The 21,793-nt window shown below is 57.4% G+C and overlaps 1 protein-coding gene across 4 annotated transcripts in view; it reads right to left on the bottom strand.

Annotated features, from left to right (window-relative positions):
• Positions 1-1,527: 1,527 nt before the first annotated feature.
• EPHB3 (EPH receptor B3) overlaps positions 1,528-21,793 on the bottom strand; it is a 63,110-nt gene continuing 42,844 nt past the window's right edge. For 3 of the 4 annotated variants that reach the window (XM_064665993.1, XM_064665994.1, XM_064665991.1), the window contains 15 exons: positions 17,499-17,563; positions 16,459-17,131; positions 9,193-9,348; positions 8,708-9,043; positions 7,829-7,953; positions 7,502-7,670; positions 7,289-7,394; positions 6,830-6,927; positions 6,531-6,653; positions 6,184-6,431; positions 5,725-5,940; positions 5,485-5,634; positions 5,205-5,398; positions 4,885-5,040; positions 1,528-4,563 (listed from right to left, as the gene is read on the bottom strand). In XM_064665993.1, the coding sequence (XP_064522063.1) occupies positions 4,455-4,563; positions 4,885-5,040; positions 5,205-5,398; positions 5,485-5,634; positions 5,725-5,940; positions 6,184-6,431; positions 6,531-6,653; positions 6,830-6,927; positions 7,289-7,394; positions 7,502-7,670; positions 7,829-7,953; positions 8,708-9,043; positions 9,193-9,348; positions 16,459-17,131; positions 17,499-17,555 (2,916 nt within the window). In that variant the 5' untranslated portion in view covers positions 17,556-17,563 and the 3' untranslated portion in view covers positions 1,528-4,454. The remainder of the gene's footprint in view (positions 4,564-4,884; positions 5,041-5,204; positions 5,399-5,484; positions 5,635-5,724; positions 5,941-6,183; positions 6,432-6,530; positions 6,654-6,829; positions 6,928-7,288; positions 7,395-7,501; positions 7,671-7,828; positions 7,954-8,707; positions 9,044-9,192; positions 9,349-16,458; positions 17,132-17,498; positions 17,564-21,793) is intronic. The other variant, XM_064665992.1, reaches the window with a different exon arrangement.

Below are 21,793 nucleotides of genomic sequence, written 5' to 3'. Positions count from 1 at the left end.
GGACACGCAGACCTGATGAGGGGGTGAGGATGCAGCCCTGGCAGCAGTGGTCAGGGAGGAGGAACTGCGTCAGCAGCAGAGGACAGACGTTGCACCATGTGCAAATCCCCTGCTAGCAACCAAAGGAGACTGGAAGGAAGGAATGGAAAGAAAATGATTAAAACAATTTCTTTTTTTTTTTTTTAATAAAAAAAAAGCCCTGGGAAAAAGCCGTGTAGGGTCCTGGCACGTGAACAGAGTCTGTAAGTGGTCTTAAAAATTACCAATAAATAATCTTAACGGGAAACAGAAGGAGCAGAGCTGGGGTGTTCGTGGGTGTCTCGCGGCTCTTTGCGAGCATGGGAAAATGCTCTGGGTCCTGTCCCTCGTGATGTAGGGACAGCCCCTTTCTGGGCCATGGTGTGTCCCTGGCTCCGGCCACGAGGCAATGACCCGCCTGGCCGGCGTCCGGCCCGTCCTTGGCTGAGCGGGTGCAGGATGTGACACCCCAGCAAGGCTGTGCTGGCAATTCCCATAGCCACAGTGTGGCAGTGGGGACACGGCGGAGATTGTGGAAGAAGACCAAGCCCTCGCTGCCCCATGCCTCGTGCTGGCCTGCTGGGTCATGGACCAAGCCATGCCGAGCCGTGATCCCTTCCAGCTGTGCTGGCCCCAGGCGGCTGACAGGGCTGCGGGATCCTCTCCCTGCCAAGTCGTTGAGGTGTCAGCCAAGAGTTAGCAGGGAAAACGCCAAGCAGCCGCCAAGCCGGCCAACCCCTCATCCTCAGCCTTCCTCCTCCTCCACTGCAGAGAGCCTCCCACCATCCTGCTGGAGCCCTGAGCCCCCATCCCACTCCAGCAGGGTCCCCCCTTAGCACCCAGTGTACCTTCACCCCAGCTGTGCCCCAGGACCCCCCACCGCCGCTCCCAGGGTGTCCTCCCCATCCTGGCCCCTCCACCTGGGGTGCATGGCCCCCTCCTATGGGTCTGTCTGGAAAGGGATGGTTCCCCCTCCCCGAACTTTCCAGCTCTCTGCAGAGCAGGAACAATCGTAGCCTTTGTCTTCCCTTAATCTCCTGGTTAGGAATTAAAAGGGGGGAAAAAACCCAGCAGCACAAAAGACTCTTTTGCATGGGCTGGGAGAGGGGAAGCCCAGGGCGCAGGCATAGTGCAGGCAGGGTGCAGGCAGGGCTTGTCTTTCCCCCAGCCCAGCCTGGCCACCATGCTCCCCAAGGGCCACCTCACACTGTTCCCATCCCTGTGGCCCCAGGATGTTCCTGCAGAGGCATCCGAGGGGTGAGGGCTCTGGGAGCATCCTCTAGTCCCCTCAGGCCCTCAAAAAGTCCTCACTCATTGGCTGTTCTGGGAGGAGGCAAGGAGCATCTTTGGGGGGCACTCGGGCTGGGCTTGTGGTGCCGAGTGCCTCCTGCTCACTGCCGTGGGCTCGCTTTCACACACACAGTGCCCAAACACATCCTCACCCCCCCAGCGCAGGGCTCCCTGGCACCCAGAGCCCCCAAAGAACCACACAGGCACCACAGACCTCCATAAAATTCCTTAAATAATTTAATTGAAAAAAGTCTTTTTGTTAAAAAATATTTTTACAAACGCACGCTCGCATTGATTTCCCTGGCTGCTGTTTTTTGTTGTTGCTTTTCTTTCACCATGGAACAGAGCTTTCCCCCAGTGTGGATTGATATGGAAAGGGAGGTGGCAGGTACAGCATGAGGAGAGCTGCTGGGTGCACCCCTGGGTGCACCCCTGAGGCTGGGGGGAGAACCCAGGCTGGCTTCAGGAATGCCGCGTCCTGCCCCATGGGAGTAGGGTGTGCATGGAGAAGGCTGGGAGAAGGGGCTTGTTGTTTAAAATGAGCAGGGCCTCTCCCCAAAGCAAAGCCAGGCCAGGATGGAAGGTTGAGATGTTTGAGGTGCACCGAGGCTAGTGGGACTCCAAACCTTGCAGCAGCAGGGGCTGGGGGGACAAGGGAGGAAAGGGGCAGATCCTGTGCCCCACAGTGCTTCCAGGTGGGGGGCTATGGGGAATTAGCAAGCCCCAAATAGGCTCTGACACCTCTTTAGCCACTTGCTCTTTAAAGTCTCCCAGTGCCAGGGTTCCTTGGCCTGATCTGGGAGAGGAGTGAGGTCTGCCCAGCGCTGCTGTTTGGGGTCCCACTGTGGCAGGCTGGGGAGCAGACAGGATAGGGAGCAAGACAGGATGGGAAATCCCAGCAAAATGGGGCTGCAGTGTCCCCAGCAGCCAGCATTCCAGATACATCCTGCAAAGAAGAGATGGTGGGAAGCAGGGAGACTGTTGCCTGGTACAGGACCTGCTGCCAGCTGCCCTCCCGGACTTGTTTACTGTTCTCTGTGGAGAAGGACGGGGTTAATGAGAAACCCAAAGGCAGGCCAGTTCCAAGGAAAGGGGAAAAACAACACCTGCTCTGTCAGCCTGGGAAGGAGGGGAGCAGGGCCAAGTAGTGGGGAGCAAAGGGGCGCACCTCCTCATTTTGGGGAGCAACTGCTTGCCCCTTTGTACTGCCAGCAAAGCACCCCATAAGCCAGCCAGCAAGGTGTACTGCAGCCAAGAGGGACCTGAGAAACCCAGGACGAGCAACTGGTGGTCCCACTTGGCTACTATGGAGCAATCCCCCTTGGACTGAGGGCATGGGATCCCTGGCTCTGTTCTCCCAGGGGGTTACCTTGCTGCCTGCAGCCGGTTGGTTCACCTTGGTGTGTTCCCACCTGGCTCAGCAGCCGCCATTTCACAGAGAAGAGTGAGGCCAGTGATTGAGGGATGCCCAGGGGCTGTTGCAACACTCCTGCTGGGGGCCAGATTCTGCCCAGGGGGAGCAGAGAAGGAGCAGCACCCTGGGGAGAAGCCTCAGGGCTGTGGGGACCCTCTGGCACTGGGATGGGCAGTGTGCATGCCTGCTCTCCACTTGGCTTTCACATTCAGTGTTTGATTCCCACAGTTTCAGCCTGACTTGACGAGGAGATGGGGGAAAAAGTTGCTGAGCACCTCTAGTACATTAGATGGAGTTTCCTGACTGGCTCTGCTCTGGGACTCACAACCTCCACCCTATGCACCCCATGCGGAGCACGCTGGGTCTCCCAGCACTGCAAGGTGGGTACATCATCACTGCCTGGTCCCCGTGGGACAACCCAAAAACATGACAGCAAGAGAAGACGGGAGCAGAAAGGGGCATAGAGCCAGCTTGGGGTTGGCCAGGAGGAAGAAGAGGATGGCCCTGGTGGGCAGCAAAGCTGCAGGCAGCCAGGCCCATCCAATGAGAGCGCGATCGAGCAAAGGAAACTCGGGTAAAATTCTTATTGCCTTTATTCTGCCCATTGCCTCCCACAGTCCTGCGGCCAGCACACACCCACGCACGCATGCACACACTCACGCACACTCAGGCACGCTGGGAGTCTCTCCCTCGGCTCGGAGGAACCGGGCTGCAGTGAATCCTCAGGGAAAGGTGAGTGAGTCTTTTGGCAGCAATCACAGCGTGTGTCAGGAGTGGGCAGCCATGCCGGCGGCACCTGCTCCTTCTGCATAAAAGAGGAGGCTGCGGGAGCCGCGGCCCCGGCGCAGCCCCCACCCCAGCCCCGCTCTCCGGCCCCTCGGGGGGAGCGCGGCTGCCGTCGGTCTGGGGGCGGAGGGTCCCTGTGCAAACGTGCTGACGGCCTCGCTCTGCAGTCCAGAGCCGGCCAGGAGAACCAAGAGGGTAAGAGATGTGGAGCCAGGCAGCTGGTCCCCCTCCCTCCCCTTTCTGCTCCCTCTTTTCTTTTTTTTTTTAATATATCTCTTTTTTTTTCTTTTTTCATTTTTTTTGCCTAACTCCCTGCATAGTAAATCGGGTTCAGGTTCTGGCGTGCAAAGCCAAGAAAGGGAGCGAAGCCTTCCCTTCGGACACGTTCCAGTGCAGACCCTCGGACGGAGGGCTCGCCAGGGCTGGAGGAGAGAAGTGATTGTCTGGGGCTGGTGGCCCCAGCCCTGTCGCCGGCTTGGCCTCCCCCAGCTGCTTCCATTTGAGGACCAGAGTTAGGGAAGGGTTCTGACGTGTCTGATGGACTCAGTGGACAGGTCAACAGTCTGTGGCCTTGGGGAGGTGAGGGAAGTGAGGACTGGGGGGAAAACGGGGTGAAAAGAAATCCAAGAAGCAGAACAACTCTTCAAACCGATGAGCACCGAGACAGGGCGGGAAGCGGGATGTGCCATCTCTGTCCCATAATCCACCTTCAATATGAAGATGTGTTGCTGCCTCGCCGCTCCAGGACACGGGACGAAAAGCTGGGCTCCCTCTCGGCATGAGTGCCTTTGATCCAGGGAAGGGTGTCCAGTCCCATCCCGTCCCAGGCGACCGTCCGAGGCAGAGGAGCGCCGTGTGGAGGGGAAAACGGGAAGCTGGGCTGCACCGCAAACTGAACCTGGTTGGCAGGTTCCCTCGGTCCGTTCCAATGCAGAGTCCCCTGTGGTCAAACCTGCACTGGGAGCGTCTGGTTCATCTGCAGCCTCATGTCCTGAATGCTGCTCAATATCTTCTTCTGGTGCCCTGCTAACGTCACCCCTATCCTCAGCAGGTCCCTGCAAAGACAAGGTGAAGACTCAGCCCCCCACCAACAGCAACATCAGCATGTGGCCCTGCCCCATGTAGCTGCAAGGCTAGGGACCTATCCGTCTGCATTACAGCCCTCTGCTAAGCTCTGGTGCTCCTCTAACACCAGGGGACTGGATGCTGAATCCCAGACCTGAACTCCCTTGGGACTGGATGCTAAATCCCAGCCTTAACTCAGCCAACTACATGCCCAGGTGGGAGGAGGTGGCTGTCAGAGAGGCAAGTGACAAGGGACACTGTGCAGCAGCCCCAGCCCCAGCCTCTTCTCTCCTCTGCAAGCAGGGACTTACTCTGCAGTCATCTGTGCCACCAGGTCAAAGGAGGCAAACCCGGCATTGACAAAGTTCTCCTTGTACCGTCCCATTTTGATGGCATCCAGCCAGTCTCCCACAGTGGTGAAGGTGGTGTAATCCGGGACGGTGCGGTCCAGGAGCGGCTGGGAGATGCTAAAGGACAAGAGAGCCACAGGTCACAGGCAGCAGAGGGCAGAGAGATGTAACTGGAAGCAGGGGATATTTCTTATCCCTGTCCTCCCACAGTCTATTTCCAACCACTCCAGCATTTCCTGGGCTTGGGGGAAGCCCTGGCTGGAAACAGGGATGCCACTGACCCAGACTGGACGCTGGCGATGACTTTCAGGCTGGCAGCATTGCGGATGAGCTTGTCCAGCGTGTTGACGATCTGTGCAAACTTGGGCCGCAGGTTGCGGTCCCGCACCCAGCAGTCCAGCATCAGCTGGTGCAGTGCAGTGGGGCAGTCCATGGGGGGTGGCAGGCGGTAATCCTGCTCCACTGCATTGATCACCTGCAGAGAGACGTAGTCTGTGAGCCACCTGGGCTCCCACAGGCAGCCTACAGCCCGCAGTTCCCCACTCCCCAGAGAGCACTTACGTCCTGGTTGGACATGTCCCAGTAAGGTCGCTCCCCGTAGGACATAACTTCCCACATGACGATGCCGTAGCTCCACACATCGCTGGCTGAAGTGAATTTGCGGTAGGCAATGGCCTCAGGAGCCGTCCATCTGATTGGGATCTTGCCCCCCTGCACAGACACACAGCTCCCTGATTAGCACATACCTGAGGTGTCTCCCCCCGCCCCCAGATCAGTGGATCCCTCACGAGTGTCCCATACCAGGGAGCTGGTGTAGGTGGGGTCAGCCGGGTCATCCTCCAGAAAGCGAGAGAGCCCAAAGTCAGACACTTTGCAGACCAAGTTGCTGTTGACCAGGATGTTGCGGGCAGCCAGATCCCGGTGCACGTAGTTCATCTCCGAAAGGTACTTCATGCCAGCAGCGATGCCTCGCATCATTCCCACCAGCTGGATGACTGTGAACTGCCCATCATTCAGCTGCCAAGGGAGAGATCAGAGGGGCTTGCAACACACCAAACAGACCGAGGAAGGATCCCAATGTGCCACCATCATCTTCCTCCTCCCTAGAGCCACCCCTCTTCTCCCACCCCATGATGTCTATGCAGACCTTAGCTCCGGGGACTCTAGCATGACAATATAGAGGGGTGGGGAAAGGCTTGGAGTTGCTGTCCCCCATTCACAGCAGTCCCCACCCCAGGACAGGAAGGTATGGATGCTCACCCGGAGGAAGGAGTCAAGTGCACAGTTCTCCATGAATTCCGTGATGATCATGACGGGGCGGCTCTTGGTCACCACACCCTCCAGGTGGATGATGTTGGGATGGTCGAACTGGCCCATGATGCTGGCCTCGCTCAGGAAGTCCCGCCGCTGCCGCTCGGTGTAGCCCACCTTCAGCGTCTTGATGGCCACAAAGATCTCACGGCGGCCGGGCAGCTTCAGGCGTCCACGACAAACCTCACCGAACTCCCCTGTGGTGGGGAAGGAGAGAGGAGAGCAGCACAGTGAGCCATGGGACAGGGTGGGAGGTGGTAGTCTCAGCAGCTGCTGTGCCCATATCCAGGACTTGCCTGCTCCAATGACCTCCTCAATTTTCACACAGGAGATGTCAATCTCCTTGGCGAATTCCCGAACAGCTTCATTGGGGTCCTCATATGTGAAGGGGTCAATGTACACCTTCGTCCCAGGGGTAACTGCAAGGGCAGGAGTCATGACCAGGAGGGACACAGCACAGGTGACAGATGCCAAGTTACTTGGCTGGCTGTCAGCCCACCCCTCCTTCATTAGCAAAGGCTGTACCTTTGCCTGCGCACAGGGCAGGAATTGGGAGAGAGCAGGCAGAGCCCATTTGCTGGGCTCTCACACTCACCATATTGCTGCAACTTCTCTGTGTACTCAGGGTCGGTGTTGTTGCGTTGCTTCCTGCCCAAAGGAGACGAGAGGAGGTGTTCAGTAACCATCCCTTTCCTGATGGGGCAAAGACATTCACTGCCAGCTTCGAAATCCCAGCATAGACAGTCTATGCCAGAGAGCCTTCCCTCTGGCAGTCTGCGTGCAGAGCCATCCCTCCACCCGAGGTGCTATGGGAGGAGATGGCCTAGTTGTGCTGCGAAGATGGCAGAGCACAGCTCATGCTGGGGAAGGAGACCGGCACAGTCCTTCCACAGAACCCAAAGTCTGGGATCCCTGCATGGCAGGTCCAGTCCTTCGCTCTCAGACTAGAGCTGACAGAGCTCTGCCCGTAGGTCAGGGGAAGAAAGCTCTGTGGCACACAGGAGCAACCCCCCAAACCCAGCTCTGAACCCACCCTTCCCTGCAAAGCCAGTACCTGAAGCAGACGATAGCGATCACCACCACAACGATGACGAACACCAACCCTGCTGTGGCCGAACCTACGATCAGAGGCAGTTCCTGGAAAGTCTTGCTGGTGGAGCCTGGATGGATGGAGAGGCAGGAATCAAAGTCAAGCTAGGGAAGGAGCATGCATAGGAGTATGCATAGGAGGGCTGGGGGATGGAGGCAGCCCGGTCCTGGTACCTACCACCCTCTGCAGTTGTCTGAAACTCCGTGGGGAGGCTGTAGCGGCCATATCCAGCCACGGTGCGTGCCCGGACCTGCACCATGTACCGAGCATTGGCCTTCAGCCCATCCAGCCGCACCGAGTTCTTCTGGCTGGTGACTGTGTTGGCGATGCCATCACTCTGGCCTTGCTGTAGGGGAGACATGTGGGCGTCACCTCTGGGAAGCCCTCCCCTGTTTGGTGGCTCCCACATTCCCCAGGGACCATCTCTGCAGTGGCTCCCTTCGCCACAGAGCTGATGGCCAACTAAGAAAGGCTGGAGGAGGGAAAAGGCTGCTCCTGCTTTACCTTCTCCGAGTACTTGATCTCATAGTCAAGAATGATGCCGTTGGGTCTCTCTGGGGGAGTCCATGACAGGGTCATGCTGTTCCCAGTGCTGCTGTGCAGGTGCATTGTCGGCACGGCAGATGGGGCTAGGAAAGAGGGCAGAGGAAGAATGAGCCACTGGTGCCAGGCTCCCCCCCTCCACCATCCCACATCAGTGTAGGACCTGCTTGGATGATCTTGGTGGAAAGGCATGGAAAACACTGGCCTCCCCCAAGTTTCTGTAAGGAGGTGTGATCTCAACACCAAGGGGAGCCTCAGAAATAGTACCAAGGCTTCACCCCATGCCTAGCTGCAAACTGGTCTGGGGAAGTGCCCTGCCAGCCCAAACTGGGGCTCCCTCCCCTCCTCCACTTGCCAGGAGCTCCACGCTCCACCCCACCAAGACCCATGAAATCAAATCAGAGCGCAGTGGCTGGGGATTACCAGTATGCTGGAGCAGGGCCAGAGCAGGAGGAAGGAGGGAACGGCAGAGGGAGGGAATGGCTGGCTGCAAAGCTTTGGGCTGGTGCTGAGCCTTCCCAGGCCCACAGGGGAGAAATCTCATTTCCTTCCTCCTTCCTTTGCAGCAGGCACAGCATCTCTGGGGTAGGTCCAGGAGCTCCAGAGCTCTCTGGAGCATCTGCCAACCCTACCCTTCTCCACTTGCATGTGTTCTGATCGCATCTCCTCAGGAGACATGCGTTAAACAGAGAGGGCAGTTCACCCAGGGGATTAGATGCAGACGTGGAGAGCCATTACGCGGCACCACAAAGGACTGCAGCCTCCCAGGCTGTCAGCAGGAAATCTCTGCTCCGCTCTGCGGCGGAGATCCAGCCCCTGCTCCCTTGCAGCTCCACTGACCTGCCTGGTTGGTGGTGATGTTGACAGAGGCAAAATGGGGAGGGTAGGGACTCTTGTTGGAGATGCCATTCACAGCCTGGATCTCGAAGGTGTACTGGGTGTGGGCCATCAGGTTGCTGATGTAGATGCGTCGCTCGGTGAGGCCGAGCTGGCGCGGCACGAACTCCACGTTGTCGTCGCAGCGGGTGCACAGGCGCCGCTCCACACTGCACTTCTTGCAGATGACGTTGTAGAGCAGGTCATCCCGCCCGCCCGTGTCCTGTGGCTCGCTCCACTCCAGCACCAGCGATGTCTCGTTCACATTGGAGATGACATTGCGGGGGGCCGAGGGGACGCCTGCAGGGAGAATGGGGGGGTCAGGGATGGCATGTCCTCATGCCCAGCTCATGCCTGGCGGGCCCAGCATGCTCTTCCACCCCAGACATGGACCCTCACCACTTCCACAGCTCCCCTCGCCTCCCCTCCTTGCCCCGGGCAGGACTCACTGGTGCAGGCGCTGTCTGCAGGGTCTGTGTCTGCCCGGAAAAAGCCATTTCGACAAGTGCAGACCATTGCTGCTCCAGATGTGGTCCGGCTGTTGGGAGGGCAGGGAGAGCAGGGACCTTCCCCCTGCTTAGACTTGAAAGTTCCCGGGCCACATGCTGGAGAAAGGAAAAACAGACCTGAGTTATAAAGTGAACCCAGAAAGCATCCATCACCCTCAACAAGGCTGGGGAGATCCTTCCTCACTGCCCTGCCAAATCTTCCATCAGTGGCTTGAAGGCCACTTACAAATCTTTCCATCACTGTCAGCCATGCCCAGGTATGTAGCACCTCTGGCTGTGCAGAGTGGGCAAGAGTGGGCTGCCAGAGGGCAGGAGCACCAGCCAGCTCAGGCACAGTTCTGCCCAGGAAATGCTGCGCTCCAGCAGCAGGACCAGGGTAATTAGAAATGGGAAGAGCTGGTCACCACCAGCAGTACTAGGGGCAGGGCAGTCCATTCAGGAGACCACATCATCGGTTTTGTTTCTTCACTGCTCTTCCCAAGGGCTTTGCCATGCTCCCTTCCCCAGCTGGTTTCCCAACCCAGCACGCTCCATAAGGTCATTGATCCATTCTCCGGAATTTGAGCTGGAATTAAGGCTCAAAAGGAAAGGATTTCTCAGCCCTGCTTGCAGCAGCCCCTGTGAGAGGCCTCCACCATCCAAAATCAGCCACTCAGCCCCAAACCTTCCGCCTTGGGCTCTTCAGCCACTTCTCAGTCCCGGGGCGGTGGCACCTCCCGAGGTCGGCTCAAGTGGAGCACTGAGCGAGATGAAAACATTCCTGCAGGTCCTTGGCTAAAGAGCTGCTTCAGCATCACTGCCACCTCCCTCCTCCACTTCCGATCAGGGTCCTTCAAGGAGCCATAAGTCCTGGGATATGGCCTGATTGGCACCACAGGGTGTTTATTTGTAACGAGGGGCACGTGAAAGGATTAACAGCACTTGAGCTGAGGAGCAATGTGGCCTCAGGAACCCAACCCACACCTCAAAATAGCCCAATTTATCACAGTGCTGCCCAAGGAAGTGGATTCTGTGCTCTGTGTTTGCAGCCAGATGAGAGGAGAGACCTGCTGGTGCCACCTTTGCTTCGGCATAGCCCTGTCCCACCTGCCACCCCTGTCACACACCACCCTGAAAACAGGAGGAGGTTTCCTGGTGCTTCACCAGGCTGTGGCAAGTGGAAGTTTCCTGCTATGAGGCATCTCCCGTCACCCTCTGTGGAAGTTTTCCGGCTGGTTGCAGCCCCACACGGGGCGTGGAGCGCTGCTGAGTCACACGCTGCCGGGCCGGCCCTGCAGGGACCCGCACGCAGGTCCAGGGTGCTGTCCTGGGCCCCTGGTTTGACCAGACACCAGGAAGCAGAAGCCCCAAGGGAGAAGCCCCACTCCAGCACGGTGCTGCTGGGCAGGGGTATGTGAGAGCAGCCCCTCACAGGGGGTGTCACCCCGCTGCCATAGAGGGGACTGTGTGCTCTCCAGTCCCATTGCCTGCATGGGTGGCAGGAGCTACTTCCTGCTCTCAGGGTGTGAGCCTTCCGGCAAGGAGACTTCTTTGGTCAAAACAGGACCGACCACATGGCTCGACTCACTCCAGTTCCTTGACCTGAGCTCACCCAGCCTCTGGGCCTTCCCTTTGGAAATGAAAGCTTAGCCTGTCTCGACTGTGCAGGCTGGAGGGCAAAGGAGTGTGCAGACCTGCTCCTTGGCTAGCGATGGGAGGCCAGCAGGTCCAGGGCTCCCATCTCCCCAGCCTGGGACACCCTGGCCACCACAAAATGGGTCTTTACGTGGACAGCAGATGCCCAGAGGTCGCAGAGCAGCCTCAGCGCAGGCAGACCCACCCCAGCTGGAGTCCCAGGCGGTTCAAACTGGGTGGATGCAGATTCACACATAAGGAACCAGATTGTTGAGGAATGAGAGATGACTGAAACCTCTTGGACAGGAATGCTCTGGGCTCAGAAAGCTGCCAAACATGCTTTGGTTATGGAGAGGAGCCCAGATCCATCAGGGACAAAACCCCCTGAAATAACAGGCTTGTTGGGGGGAGAGTGAAGTCAGAGCAACCAGAGCTTGTGTGAAGCTGACAGCCCAAGCATGGCATGGCAGCTGGGGACAGCCAGGTACTCTGCAAAGGATGCAGGAGGGATGAGGGCACTTGGCCTCCTGCACATGCAGTGCCAGCTGGTGCCCGGTGGGTTATAGGTATGGAGGGGACAGTGACCTCCCGGATATGGGAGGAAGGGACAGGCAGAGCTGTCCTTAGGCAGGTGCCTGCCACCCCACAGGAGTGCCCAGTGCAGGCACAAGGGGTGAAGGTAATTTCTTCACATTCTCATGCTACCCCGGCAGGAGGGGGGAGAGCCATGTCCTAGCCCTGTTAAGCAGGGGAAGAGCAGGAGAGGGACCGAGGCCCAGATGCACTCCAGTGTTTAAGTTTCCAACTCTGCTTAATAAATCAGAGCATAAAGACCTCGGTGGCAGCATGACAGCTCTCAGCCGCCACATTTGAAGGCTGTAACCGAGCTGAAAGCTGATTCCAGGTCCCCGGTGGATAAGCCGCTGTGTCATCTCTTCTCTGCAAGAAACTGCCTGTACAACAACCACTGTCTTGGCCAGCATGCCGCGGAACGAGCCTGGGAGCTCTGGAGTGGGACCGTGACTCCATCCAGCCGGAGCTGGGAAGCCAGGCTCCCCTCTCCCTACTGAGAGCTTTGCATAAGCACTTTTCCTGCTGAAGTGTCCTCAAATAAAATAACAACTCTGAACCTCTGCACACAGATCACATCTCCTGGTGCTGTGCTGCGGTCACCTCTGGGGAGAACATGACAGTCACTGACAGCCACAGGATAACAGGTCAGGGAACCGAAGCGGAGCTCCCCGGCCTGAAGAGGAGCTGCTGGTTTGATGGGAGGGAGAGGCAGTCTGGCCTGACAGCAGGGATCGGCCTCTGAGGGGATTTGTGTGGGGTGTGGGAGGGAGGAGGAGGGCAGTAACAAAGCCCTGCTGCAAAGCTGCCCCTGCACCCTCTATGGAGCATTGCACAGCTGGCATGGCACGGCAACCTCGGCCATCCGGCTGCTTCTGGCAGCCCCTCCAGGATTTTCATCAGTTGCCCACCTCCAGGGCCTGATCCTGCCTCACAGAGCTGCAGCACGGGGCTGGGGGAAGAGGAGGGCACTATTCCCAAATACAATCCCCACACTGGTGAATAAAATCCAAGGAAGGGAGCTGAAAAAACCACCGAAATAAAACCTTCCTGGCAGCAGCAGAGAGCAGTGACTCATCTCACAGGCAGCCTCCATTATTGCACGGGATGCAGGCAAGCAGCAACAAACCCTGAGTGCATCCCCAAAACTTTGGGGTTCCCTCCCTTGGGAAAGGCAAGGATAGTCGTGACACATCAGGAAACACTAGCCCCAAACTACCGTGTCTCATGTCTCAACTGCTTTCCCATTCACACTACACTATTCCAGCATCCTTCCAGCTATTTCTCTCCCTGTAGGATGAAGCAGAATGCCTTGCTTCAGCCTAGATAAATTAAACTGATCATATCCCTTTGCCCAACAACCCTGTAATTTCTTTAGAGGCAGCAGCCGGGTTTGCTTGGGACGATCTGTGCTTTATGAACCGGCATGGCTTGCTCCCTTCCCGCTGTCATAAGAGGCTGCAGATGGAGCAGAACTGTGGAAGCAACAGCCTGGCTATAGCTGAGGCGGTAACTCTGTTTTTAAGTCTCTCTTAAAAGGCAGTTATTTAAAAAAAAATAAAATAATCACACTTTGGGTGAAAATATTTCACACCAGCGCAGTCCAAAAGTGGATGGAGTAAATCTGAAGGGAGGGAAGGGAAAGAGCCCTCAGGGGTTTGAAGTGGCATCCAAAGAACAGGCGGGAAAGCATTTTTTTCTTTTTTTTTCAAGAAAAGAAAAAAATTCAATAAGCAAAGCTGCCTCTCAAGCCACAGTGGGTCACAGGCAGTACAGCAGGGGCAGATTTCCTCGAACGTGTTACAAGTAACCCATTGTGGAGTTGCCTGGCTATAAACCGGCAGTTCTCCCTGCCTTCCCTGCTGCTGCCTTTGATCTGGGAGCCCGGGCAATTAATCCCAGGCAGTTTCACTTCCTGGGTTTCATGCAGCAAGCCCATGTTGCAATGCAAAGCTGCAAACAGTTGGCAAGTCCAATGCTTGCTTGGCAATTTTTTTTTCTTTAATTCAGGGTGATGTTTCCATTAGTCACTGATTGCAAGGGAAATTTATTTTTGCAAAAATTCTGTTTTTGGCCCCAGCCTGACCTGCACTCACCTAGTGACTGTGCCCAAATGTTCAGTGGCTGGTGCCAAGAGAAAAGGGACATCAAAAAGTCTGAGAAATGGGTCTCAGGAAAGTGTGGTGTCAGGCTGGACACTGTCACCTCAGGTGCTCTTATGGTTCGGGTATCCACAGACTGCACCACACAGCTTCAGTCTCCCTCCTGAGTGAGGTGTAGGCTCTGGGGGCACTGTGGTCCTCCTCCAGGACCCCCATGGACATGGGACCAAGCGACAAGGGGGCTCACTGCTCACACTGGCATGGCAGCCAGCCAGACCTCAAACCTTTCTTTGCGTGAAGCCAGCAACATGAGGGGTGCAAACCCCTATGAATTTGGCATGGGAGCACATGCCCGGGAGCACATGCCCAGGAGCACTTTTAGAGAGCCCCTTGACACCAGGTCCTCTGAACAGTTTGGGTGCTTGCTAACCAAAAGGAGAAGAGATGGGATTGCAGGGCTTGGCGTGCAAATGCAGTGTGTCCCTGTCTGTAAAGGAATATGGGGGCCTTTGTCCCCTTCCCTGGCCAGCAGCTCTTCTTCATCCTGCAAGAGCTGCCTCTGCAGCTCTGTGTGGCAAGGAGTGTGTGGGAAGCGGCACAACCCCCAGAAGGACCGTGTGCTAATTAAATAAAGATAATGAGGCTGAGAATGAGATGCCAAATCAATGCTGTGGCAACTCAGGACTAGAGCGCCAGGTACCAGCCTGGCGTATCGCCTTACAAAGCATGCCAAAGAATCTGTCTTCAGCTGGGCAGGATGAGCCCTCTGCTCCCGAGGGACTGGGATACAAGCTGCATTGTAACAGGTCTGAATGCAAGGCCTAATCTTGGCTCCGGATGGAGATAAAGAGGAGGAGGAGGAGATCTTCAAAGGCCACTGAAAGTCTGGGGAAAGGGGGAGATTTACAACAGGGCTTATCCCATCTAAGCGGTAACAGGGTATTGTTATTTATTAAAATGCCATCTGGCACTCTGGAGTGCTGCTCGCCTGCTCGGTGAAGCCTCGGAGGGCTCCCCAGGGTGGGAGTGATGAAACCCCAGCTCCGTGGGGCTGCATCCACACCTCTCTCCATGATGTGGGGGCCGGGAGCCTTCTCGGTGGTGCTGGACTGTCAAAATGGGATAAGGGAACATCCAGCCAAGAGCAGAAAAGGGAGCTTCAGCTCCAGCTTCTCCCAGCCCTTCTTCAGCTGTTTCCACTTAAAACACACGATCATATGGCGGAAAATCTGATCTTACAAGCGCAGCGCAACTTTCCCAGAGAAACGTGAGGACACTGCCGCTTCTGCCCAGCAAGAAGGCAGGCTGCCGGATGGAGACGTGCCCGTGGCTCAGCATGGCTTCCCTGCCTGCAGCAGAAGAAGCTGGGGTTTGGGGGGAAAATCAAAGGTGCCGGGAAAGCCGCCCACATGGGGGTCTATCCAGCTTGGGGGATGTGGAGAGGGGACCTCACTCTAGGCTCCAGCGATGCCCTGAGCCCAACTCGAGGAGCCTTCAGTCCTGCCTTGGGATGCTCCGGTCAGGCAGAGACCAGATGCTGGCTGGAAACGGTGTCACCTTGTGCCCAAACCCCACTCCCTGCTGGGAAAGAGCCAACACCCTTTATGGTCCAAGATATCCCAATCCAAGCAAGAAGGAAACCAGCTCCCCAGAAGCGTGGACCCCAGAGCACAGTTTTAAGTGGGGATGGATGCCTGGCACCGGTGTCCATCTGCCCCAGGAGGAGCCAGATCGGCTGCTCTCAAGAGTGATGTGGGGGCTGGGACACTGAAGTCAGGGCTGTGCTGGCACTGATGGTGCTGGAGGCTCTGGACACCCGGCAGAGCTGCAGCGCTGTGGAGACTGAGCTCTCCCCAACCAGCCACAGCAGCATGGCTGACAGCAACACCGCTCCCAAAGCCAACGGAGAGGCCAGCCTGGCCCGAGCCCCACATCACGGGCCGTCCCACATCGTGTGGCCCCTGCCAAGAGCAAAGGGCCGGCGCCAAGCATCCCGTCATCGGCGAGCATGAGGCATCCAGTGCTGGGGGCCCAGCCAGCATCCCACTCCCTGCTCAATGCCTCCAGCCAAGGAGAACAGCGACCTTTCTGCCCTAAAACCCCAGCCACTCCAGGGCAGGGTCCTGCCTGCCAGAGAAAGCTCCCAATTTAAAAATCACCCCAAGGGAGAGTAATATCCACTCAGCAGATTTTTCCTTATCAACACACCCAAACTGGGTTAAACTGCAACACCAAAGTTACTGTGGGAGAGCATGGCAGCTGCAGGACCCACACAGAGCTATCCTGCTGCTATGGTGGCTCTCCATCCCCAGCATCAACATGTGCAGGATTGTTTCCCTCTCTTCTGAGCAGGAAGAAGAGGCTTCAGACCCCCTGCCTTCATGCTGCTCCCCACCCTCCCTGCTGCTAGCTTTCAGCACTGTCAGGGGGAGCATGCATCCACATGGCTTCTCCCACAGCGCAGTGGAGCCCCGATCACCACCAGGGCTTCCGAGTGCCTCTGCACAAGCAGCGTGAAATCACACTTGCCAGGAACAATCAATAGGCCCAGCCACGAGCACTGCAGGAGGGAGAGAGGGGAGATGCTGGATATGGCAGCAGCGGCGAGAGAAAGGTTTTGGTAACGCTCAGGGGCTTAGGTGTGCTGGATCCCTGCTGAGGACCATGCCTGGAGCTGCAAGGAGATGCATCCTGCACTGGTGGTTGCAAACTAGTGTGTCACAGCAGACACCACACCAGTCCAGGCCACAAAGGCTTTAAGGTTTCCAAGTCAAACTGCAGGCCAGTCCTCTGAGAAACCACCCTGCTCCCTTCTCAGGGAAGAGCCTCCAAAACCAAACTGAGCTCAACACAAAACCACCTCCACCACGTCAACGCATCCGTGGGGACAAAAGCCATGATGGCTCTGCCATGCGCGTACCTTGGCACTGGGTATCCTTCATGGCCGGCTCGTACCCAGCGGCACATGTACACGCTCCCACAGGTACCATCCACTCGCCGTCACCGTTGCAGTACAGCTTTAGGGGCACAGACACCTCCACCGCGTTGGGGATGCAGGTGCCTGGCGCGATGACCAGAGAAGTGGGCTCGGCCCCCGTTAAAGTCTCCGGGAAGACAGCAAAGCCAGCAATGGTGTTGGAGCATTTCTTGTAGAAAGCCCGGACGGAGATGAGGGACATGCAGGCTCCCAGGTCCTGGAAGGCGAGGTAAAAGCCATTCTTGGAGAGGGGTCCAAAGCTGCGCACCTTGGTGTTCACGCGGCCAGACTCCAGCTTGGAGAAGCTCTCATCTGGGGCAATTGTATCCACTTTGATGTAGGGGTTCTCCATCCAGAAAGGGCTGTTTGCAGAGGCAGAATCCGTATCTGACTCATAATAGAAGAGGTTGAAGGTCTCTTTGCAGGAGCCGGGGATGTTGGGGATGCTGTTGCAGTCCCGCACAGTGAACTTCAGCTCCACGTAGACGCGCTGGACGTCCTGGCGCTGGATGAACTTGGTGCGAAGCCAGTTGTTCTGGTTGGCCTCCCGTACATTGCAGACCTGGTACGTGCGGATGGGGTTCATGGCCTCATCGTAACCGCTGACTTCTTCCCACTGTGAGCAAGAGGGGAAGGGTTAGATCCCCACTGGGGACATCAGTGTCACGGACACATCGTGAATGTGGCTGAGGGTGGGGGGGAACAGGCAACAGTCAACAGGGAAGGGCAGCAGCTGCACCTCCACCTGTCACAACCCTCCTGGTCATCAAGGTGACTAAGAGCAACCCAGGCCAGGGCCCACAGCACTCCTGCTCTGCTGACACAGAGTCAGGAGGAGATAGTTTCATGAGGCAAGGATAAGCATGGGAGGGAAGGACAAAGACACAGGTCCACAAAGGCACTGGTGAGCAACCCTGATTCCTGTGGGGCCAGGGCCAGCTGTGCCCTTTGGAGGTCAGGACCAGGGCTGGCTTCAAACTTACCCCTGTCTCTGGATGAGTTGTCCAGGCCAACTCAGAGGTCACCCACTTCGTGTCCATCAGGGTCTCTGGAGAGAAAGGAAGGAGAGAAAGAAGTAATTGGAGATGAAGGCCAAGATTAGAGGGAAAAAAACAGGAGGAGTGGGGGATAGGAGAGCTGAGCCTGACATTTCTGTGGAAAACAGCAACTTGGGGGGTGAGACATGGTGGGAGGAGCGGGAGTGGAGCAGACAGACTCCAGATTTCTCTTCTCCCATCAGGAGTACAGGAAGAGCGAGGCGTCCCCAGAGAGCTGTGCCGGAGCAGGCAAGCAGGACAAGGAGATGGCCAGGTGGTGAGGGGGGGATGGTGATGGGTTGCCACCCCCAGCCACTGGCACAGCCAGTTGTGCCCCCCGGCCAGCACAGGGGGTGCCAGAGGAGGGAAACCGGGCGCCCCCGTCCGCTCCCTCCCCCTCTGCTTTGGCAGGGTGCGTATTTACTGTGGCTGGGGTTGAAAGGGCCCGTTCCCATGACAGGGCGGTGTGGGCCAGGCAGGTTTATCCAGAGGAGGAGGGACTGGCAGGCTGCTCTCCCAGAGACGCCCCACATCACTCATTTTACAAGAGGGGAGAAGAATTTGACCGTCTGGCCAACATTCCTGGAGCAGACTACAAGACAAACCACCCCGGCAGCATTCCCCAAACAGCCCCAGCCCCAGCCTTGGGGGAGCGGGACGCTTGTCTGGGAAGAGCTGCAATTGCAGGCAGCTGTCGCTAATCCCAGGCAGAGCCGCGTGGCTCCACGCGAGCACTGCGTGCAAAAACCAGGAGCAAAATGCGAGGAAGAGAGTACGGCAACAGGCTGTGGAGCCAATGGCCCCGCTGTGGGCTGCTGGCCTTGTGACCCCCACTCCAGGGATGGCCTCTAGGCTGTTTGGAGGGAAGCAGGCACCTGGAGGTGTCTGGATTGTGGGTCTTCTGGACCCTTTTCTGCCTAAGGGGGGTCTAGTGCAAGAAGTGTGCAAATGCCTGGAAACCCTGATGTGCCCAGAGGGGCTTTAGTGCCTGCCCCAAGCGGGATCCTGGACCAGTGCCAAAACGCCTCCCTGATGAGGGCATCCCACTCCCCAGCTACAGGTATGGCCCCATCCCAAAGCCCATGCAGCTTCCCAAGGGCTGTCTATCCATCTATCCATCTATCAGCCCACTCAGGCCCAAGATGAGGGGCAGGGAGCCATGGCTCTCTAGCCCCTACAACCAGCAGTGGGCTGGGAGCCTCTCACTCTGGCTGGCTGGGGCACAGGACATGCTGGGGCAGCTCAGCTGTGCCGGCACCATGGCTCAGCCCCAGAGTGAGAGGCAGTTTCAACTTCTTTCCCTCCACCCCAGGAAAACCACAGGCTGACCTGGCCAGGGAGGAAGTGTGGAGGAGGAAGGAAATATTCACGCGTCGCAGGGTTTCGGATGAAGCCCGTCTGGAGGTAAACACCTTCCTCCCGCGTCCCACCCCGGGGAGACCCGCCAGCAGCTCCTGCGCCAGCACCCACAGACAGGCCGGGAGCATGGGCTGTGGGTGCCACTGCGGCACAGATAAACAAGCACATTTGGGGACACGTGGGCTCTCCGACCTGCCTCGCGGTTTGCCAGGTTCCCAGCCAGGCCAGTGAGCCTGCTTCTTGCCCAGGCTGCTTGCCTGGAGCAAACACAAGCACGGTCCCATTGTGGGCTGGTGGCACTGGCAATGGACATGGCAAGGGGGACAGAGGGAGGAAAACCCCTCATGGTGTTAGCTCCCCGGTGAGAGAGGGGCAGGGAGGCAATCTCTACAACAGATATCAGCTCTGATTTGCAAACACAGAGGTGGTTACTGGGTAGCGGTTATTTACTGTTTTCCAAAAACACAAACTAGGAGCATCTGGCAAAAACAAAGGCAGAGAAAGAAGGAGCCCTCTGCCAAGTGGGTAACTCAGGAGGGCTGGGGCACAGGATGGGCAGGATGGTGCTGGGCACCCATGAGGCAGCCTCTGCTCAGTCCCATGGCACTACCTGCCCAAGGAACACAGCAACACGCCGTCCCTGTCTCTTCCCATTTCCCACACCATCAGTTATTGAAGACCAATAGGAGCCCAAGTGCAGCTCTGTGTGGTCACAAGACCCCCAAGGATGCTGCTGCACTCCCCAGACCCCTGCATGGAGTGGCTACCAGGGCAGGCGGGCAGCGCCAGACCATGGGGGAGCAGGTTCCCGAGTGGAGCTGCCCACAGCTCTCCGAGGGACAGACCCCGTGCTGGCTGCCCTAATAAGGGCACAGTGGTGCCGTGAGGGCCTAGACGTGCTGTGCTGGCGGCAAGCAGAGCCAAGCATGTGCTCGGTGCTGACAGCGCTGCGCTGCCAAGTCCTGGTGTGGATACCCTGTGTGGGTCCAACCAGTGCAGGGCCCCACTGCCGGCATGGGCAGCTGGTGGGTGTTTCTGCAGGAGGAGTGGAGAAGGGATGCCCTGCGTGCTCAGGGCTGGGGCTGCTGATGGATGAGCGGCTGCAGTGGTGAGTCAGGCTAAGGAGATGGGAATCTGGGTGCAGGGTGTGCCCGCAAGCAGAGCAACACAAGGATCCCGTGGCAAGCCATAGCACAGCTTGGACTGACCAGACCATGGGGGGAGTTTGCTTCCCAAACCTGTCCAGGATGTGCGGGAAGCCTCCTGCACTCCATGAGGCTCCATGTAGGAAGCCCTTGCCATGGCAGACGTCCCCTCCAGCAGCATCCTTCCCCATGAGTGCTGGTCCTGGGCAGAACCTCAGCTTGGACAGGAGGCTTGCTGCCTGCATCCTAATTTGGCAGCATCTGCCATCTGACCAGCAGAGGAGAGAAAAAACTGACAGAGCCAAGTCAGTTGTTGGCGTGAGAGCCACGTAAACCACATGGAGAGAGTGGGAAGAGGAAATAATAAAAATAAAATCACTGAGCAACCCAGCTAAAGGAAACAGGCTGAGTGCAGAGGGCAGAGGGGGTTTCCTGCAGCCACAGGAGTGACCCAGGTGGGGTCAGCGGAGCTTCCCAGACCCTCACAGCCTGCCACAGTGAAGGTCGTGGGTGGATGGCCCCATGGGCTGCTGTGCTGCATGGTCCCAGGGCTGGTGGCACATGCTGGGCTGAGCCACAGAAACTGCTCTCTGCCCATAAAGCTGCCGCAGAGATCTCACAGCGGCCTGGGACCGAACCTGTGTCCTCCCTGGGAGGACACAGTGCCCAGGGTGGGGAGCCCAAGCACTGAGCTTCAGTGGTTCAGGAGCACACAGCTGCTCTCTCCCTTCCAGTGCAGGGTGCCAGAGGTGGGCTGAGAGGCGTCACTGGTGACTTCCCGGCACAGTTCAGGTTTGCAGGTGCTTCGAAGGGACGTGAACGGTGTCAGGGCTGGCTGAACAGTGAGTCAAAGACACTTCAATCCCGCACGCCACAGAGAGAGCCTGGTCCCATTAGTCAACGGGAAATTGGCTCCCAATTTCGCCAGCTTGGGGAAGTCACCCTAAGGCTTGCTTTATCACTGTCTGCAGTGCTGGGAGTTGTCCTCTCCTTACCTTCAGCTGGGCAAAAGCAAGGGATGGAGCAGGAGCCTCGCTATGCTCAGCGAGCGCAGATGGTCATGATCAACCCCACATAAAAGCAGTTCCATGGCAGAGTGGGATCGGGGACAGGGAAAAAGCCTTATTCCTGGGTTAGGGCTTTGAGCATCACTCCAATTGCCTCTTCCCTGCCCTGCAAGTCTCCTCCCAAGCACACCCTGTGCTGCAAAGACAAGGGGTACCCCCAGCAGCCCTTCCATCACCTCCACAGAGTCCCCAGCAGTTCACTAGGTGTTTGAAGCCCTGGCAAGGACCCATCTGGAGCCAGGGACCTCTTTCTCCTGGTGCAGAGGCTCAGGAATGCGGCGTGCATGGTCTGAGGCCAGCGAAAACGTTTGAACTCCCCCCTTAAGAGGCCCAGAGAGCCCGTCTCGCGCTGTTGAGCGGCAGACGCGCGCGGCAGCAATGGCTGAGCCAGGAAAGGGGGGGGAGAAATATCAAAATTCTTTCAAGATGAAGCCACTGGGGAAGACTCAATCGTCTCCACCAACAGGCTCCAATTTGAACGCTCTCTCCTTTGAATACAGGGACTGATGGCTTTTATCAGGATGTGCTGGCAACATAGAACACCAGCTCCTAGACCTAGTGAGGAGAAGGCAGCTCGCGCAAGTCCAGAGCATCCTGGAAGAAGGCAAAGGAGGGAAGTTACTAAAGACGCCCACGCAGCTTTGCTGCAAACAGAGGAACCTGTTCTACA

The sequence above is a fragment of the Pseudopipra pipra genome, chromosome 10, assembly GCF_036250125.1.
Source record: "Pseudopipra pipra isolate bDixPip1 chromosome 10, bDixPip1.hap1, whole genome shotgun sequence".
Classification (NCBI taxonomy): Eukaryota; Metazoa; Chordata; class Aves; order Passeriformes; family Pipridae; genus Pseudopipra; species Pseudopipra pipra.
This window is presented reverse-complemented; position numbering and strand designations above follow the sequence as displayed.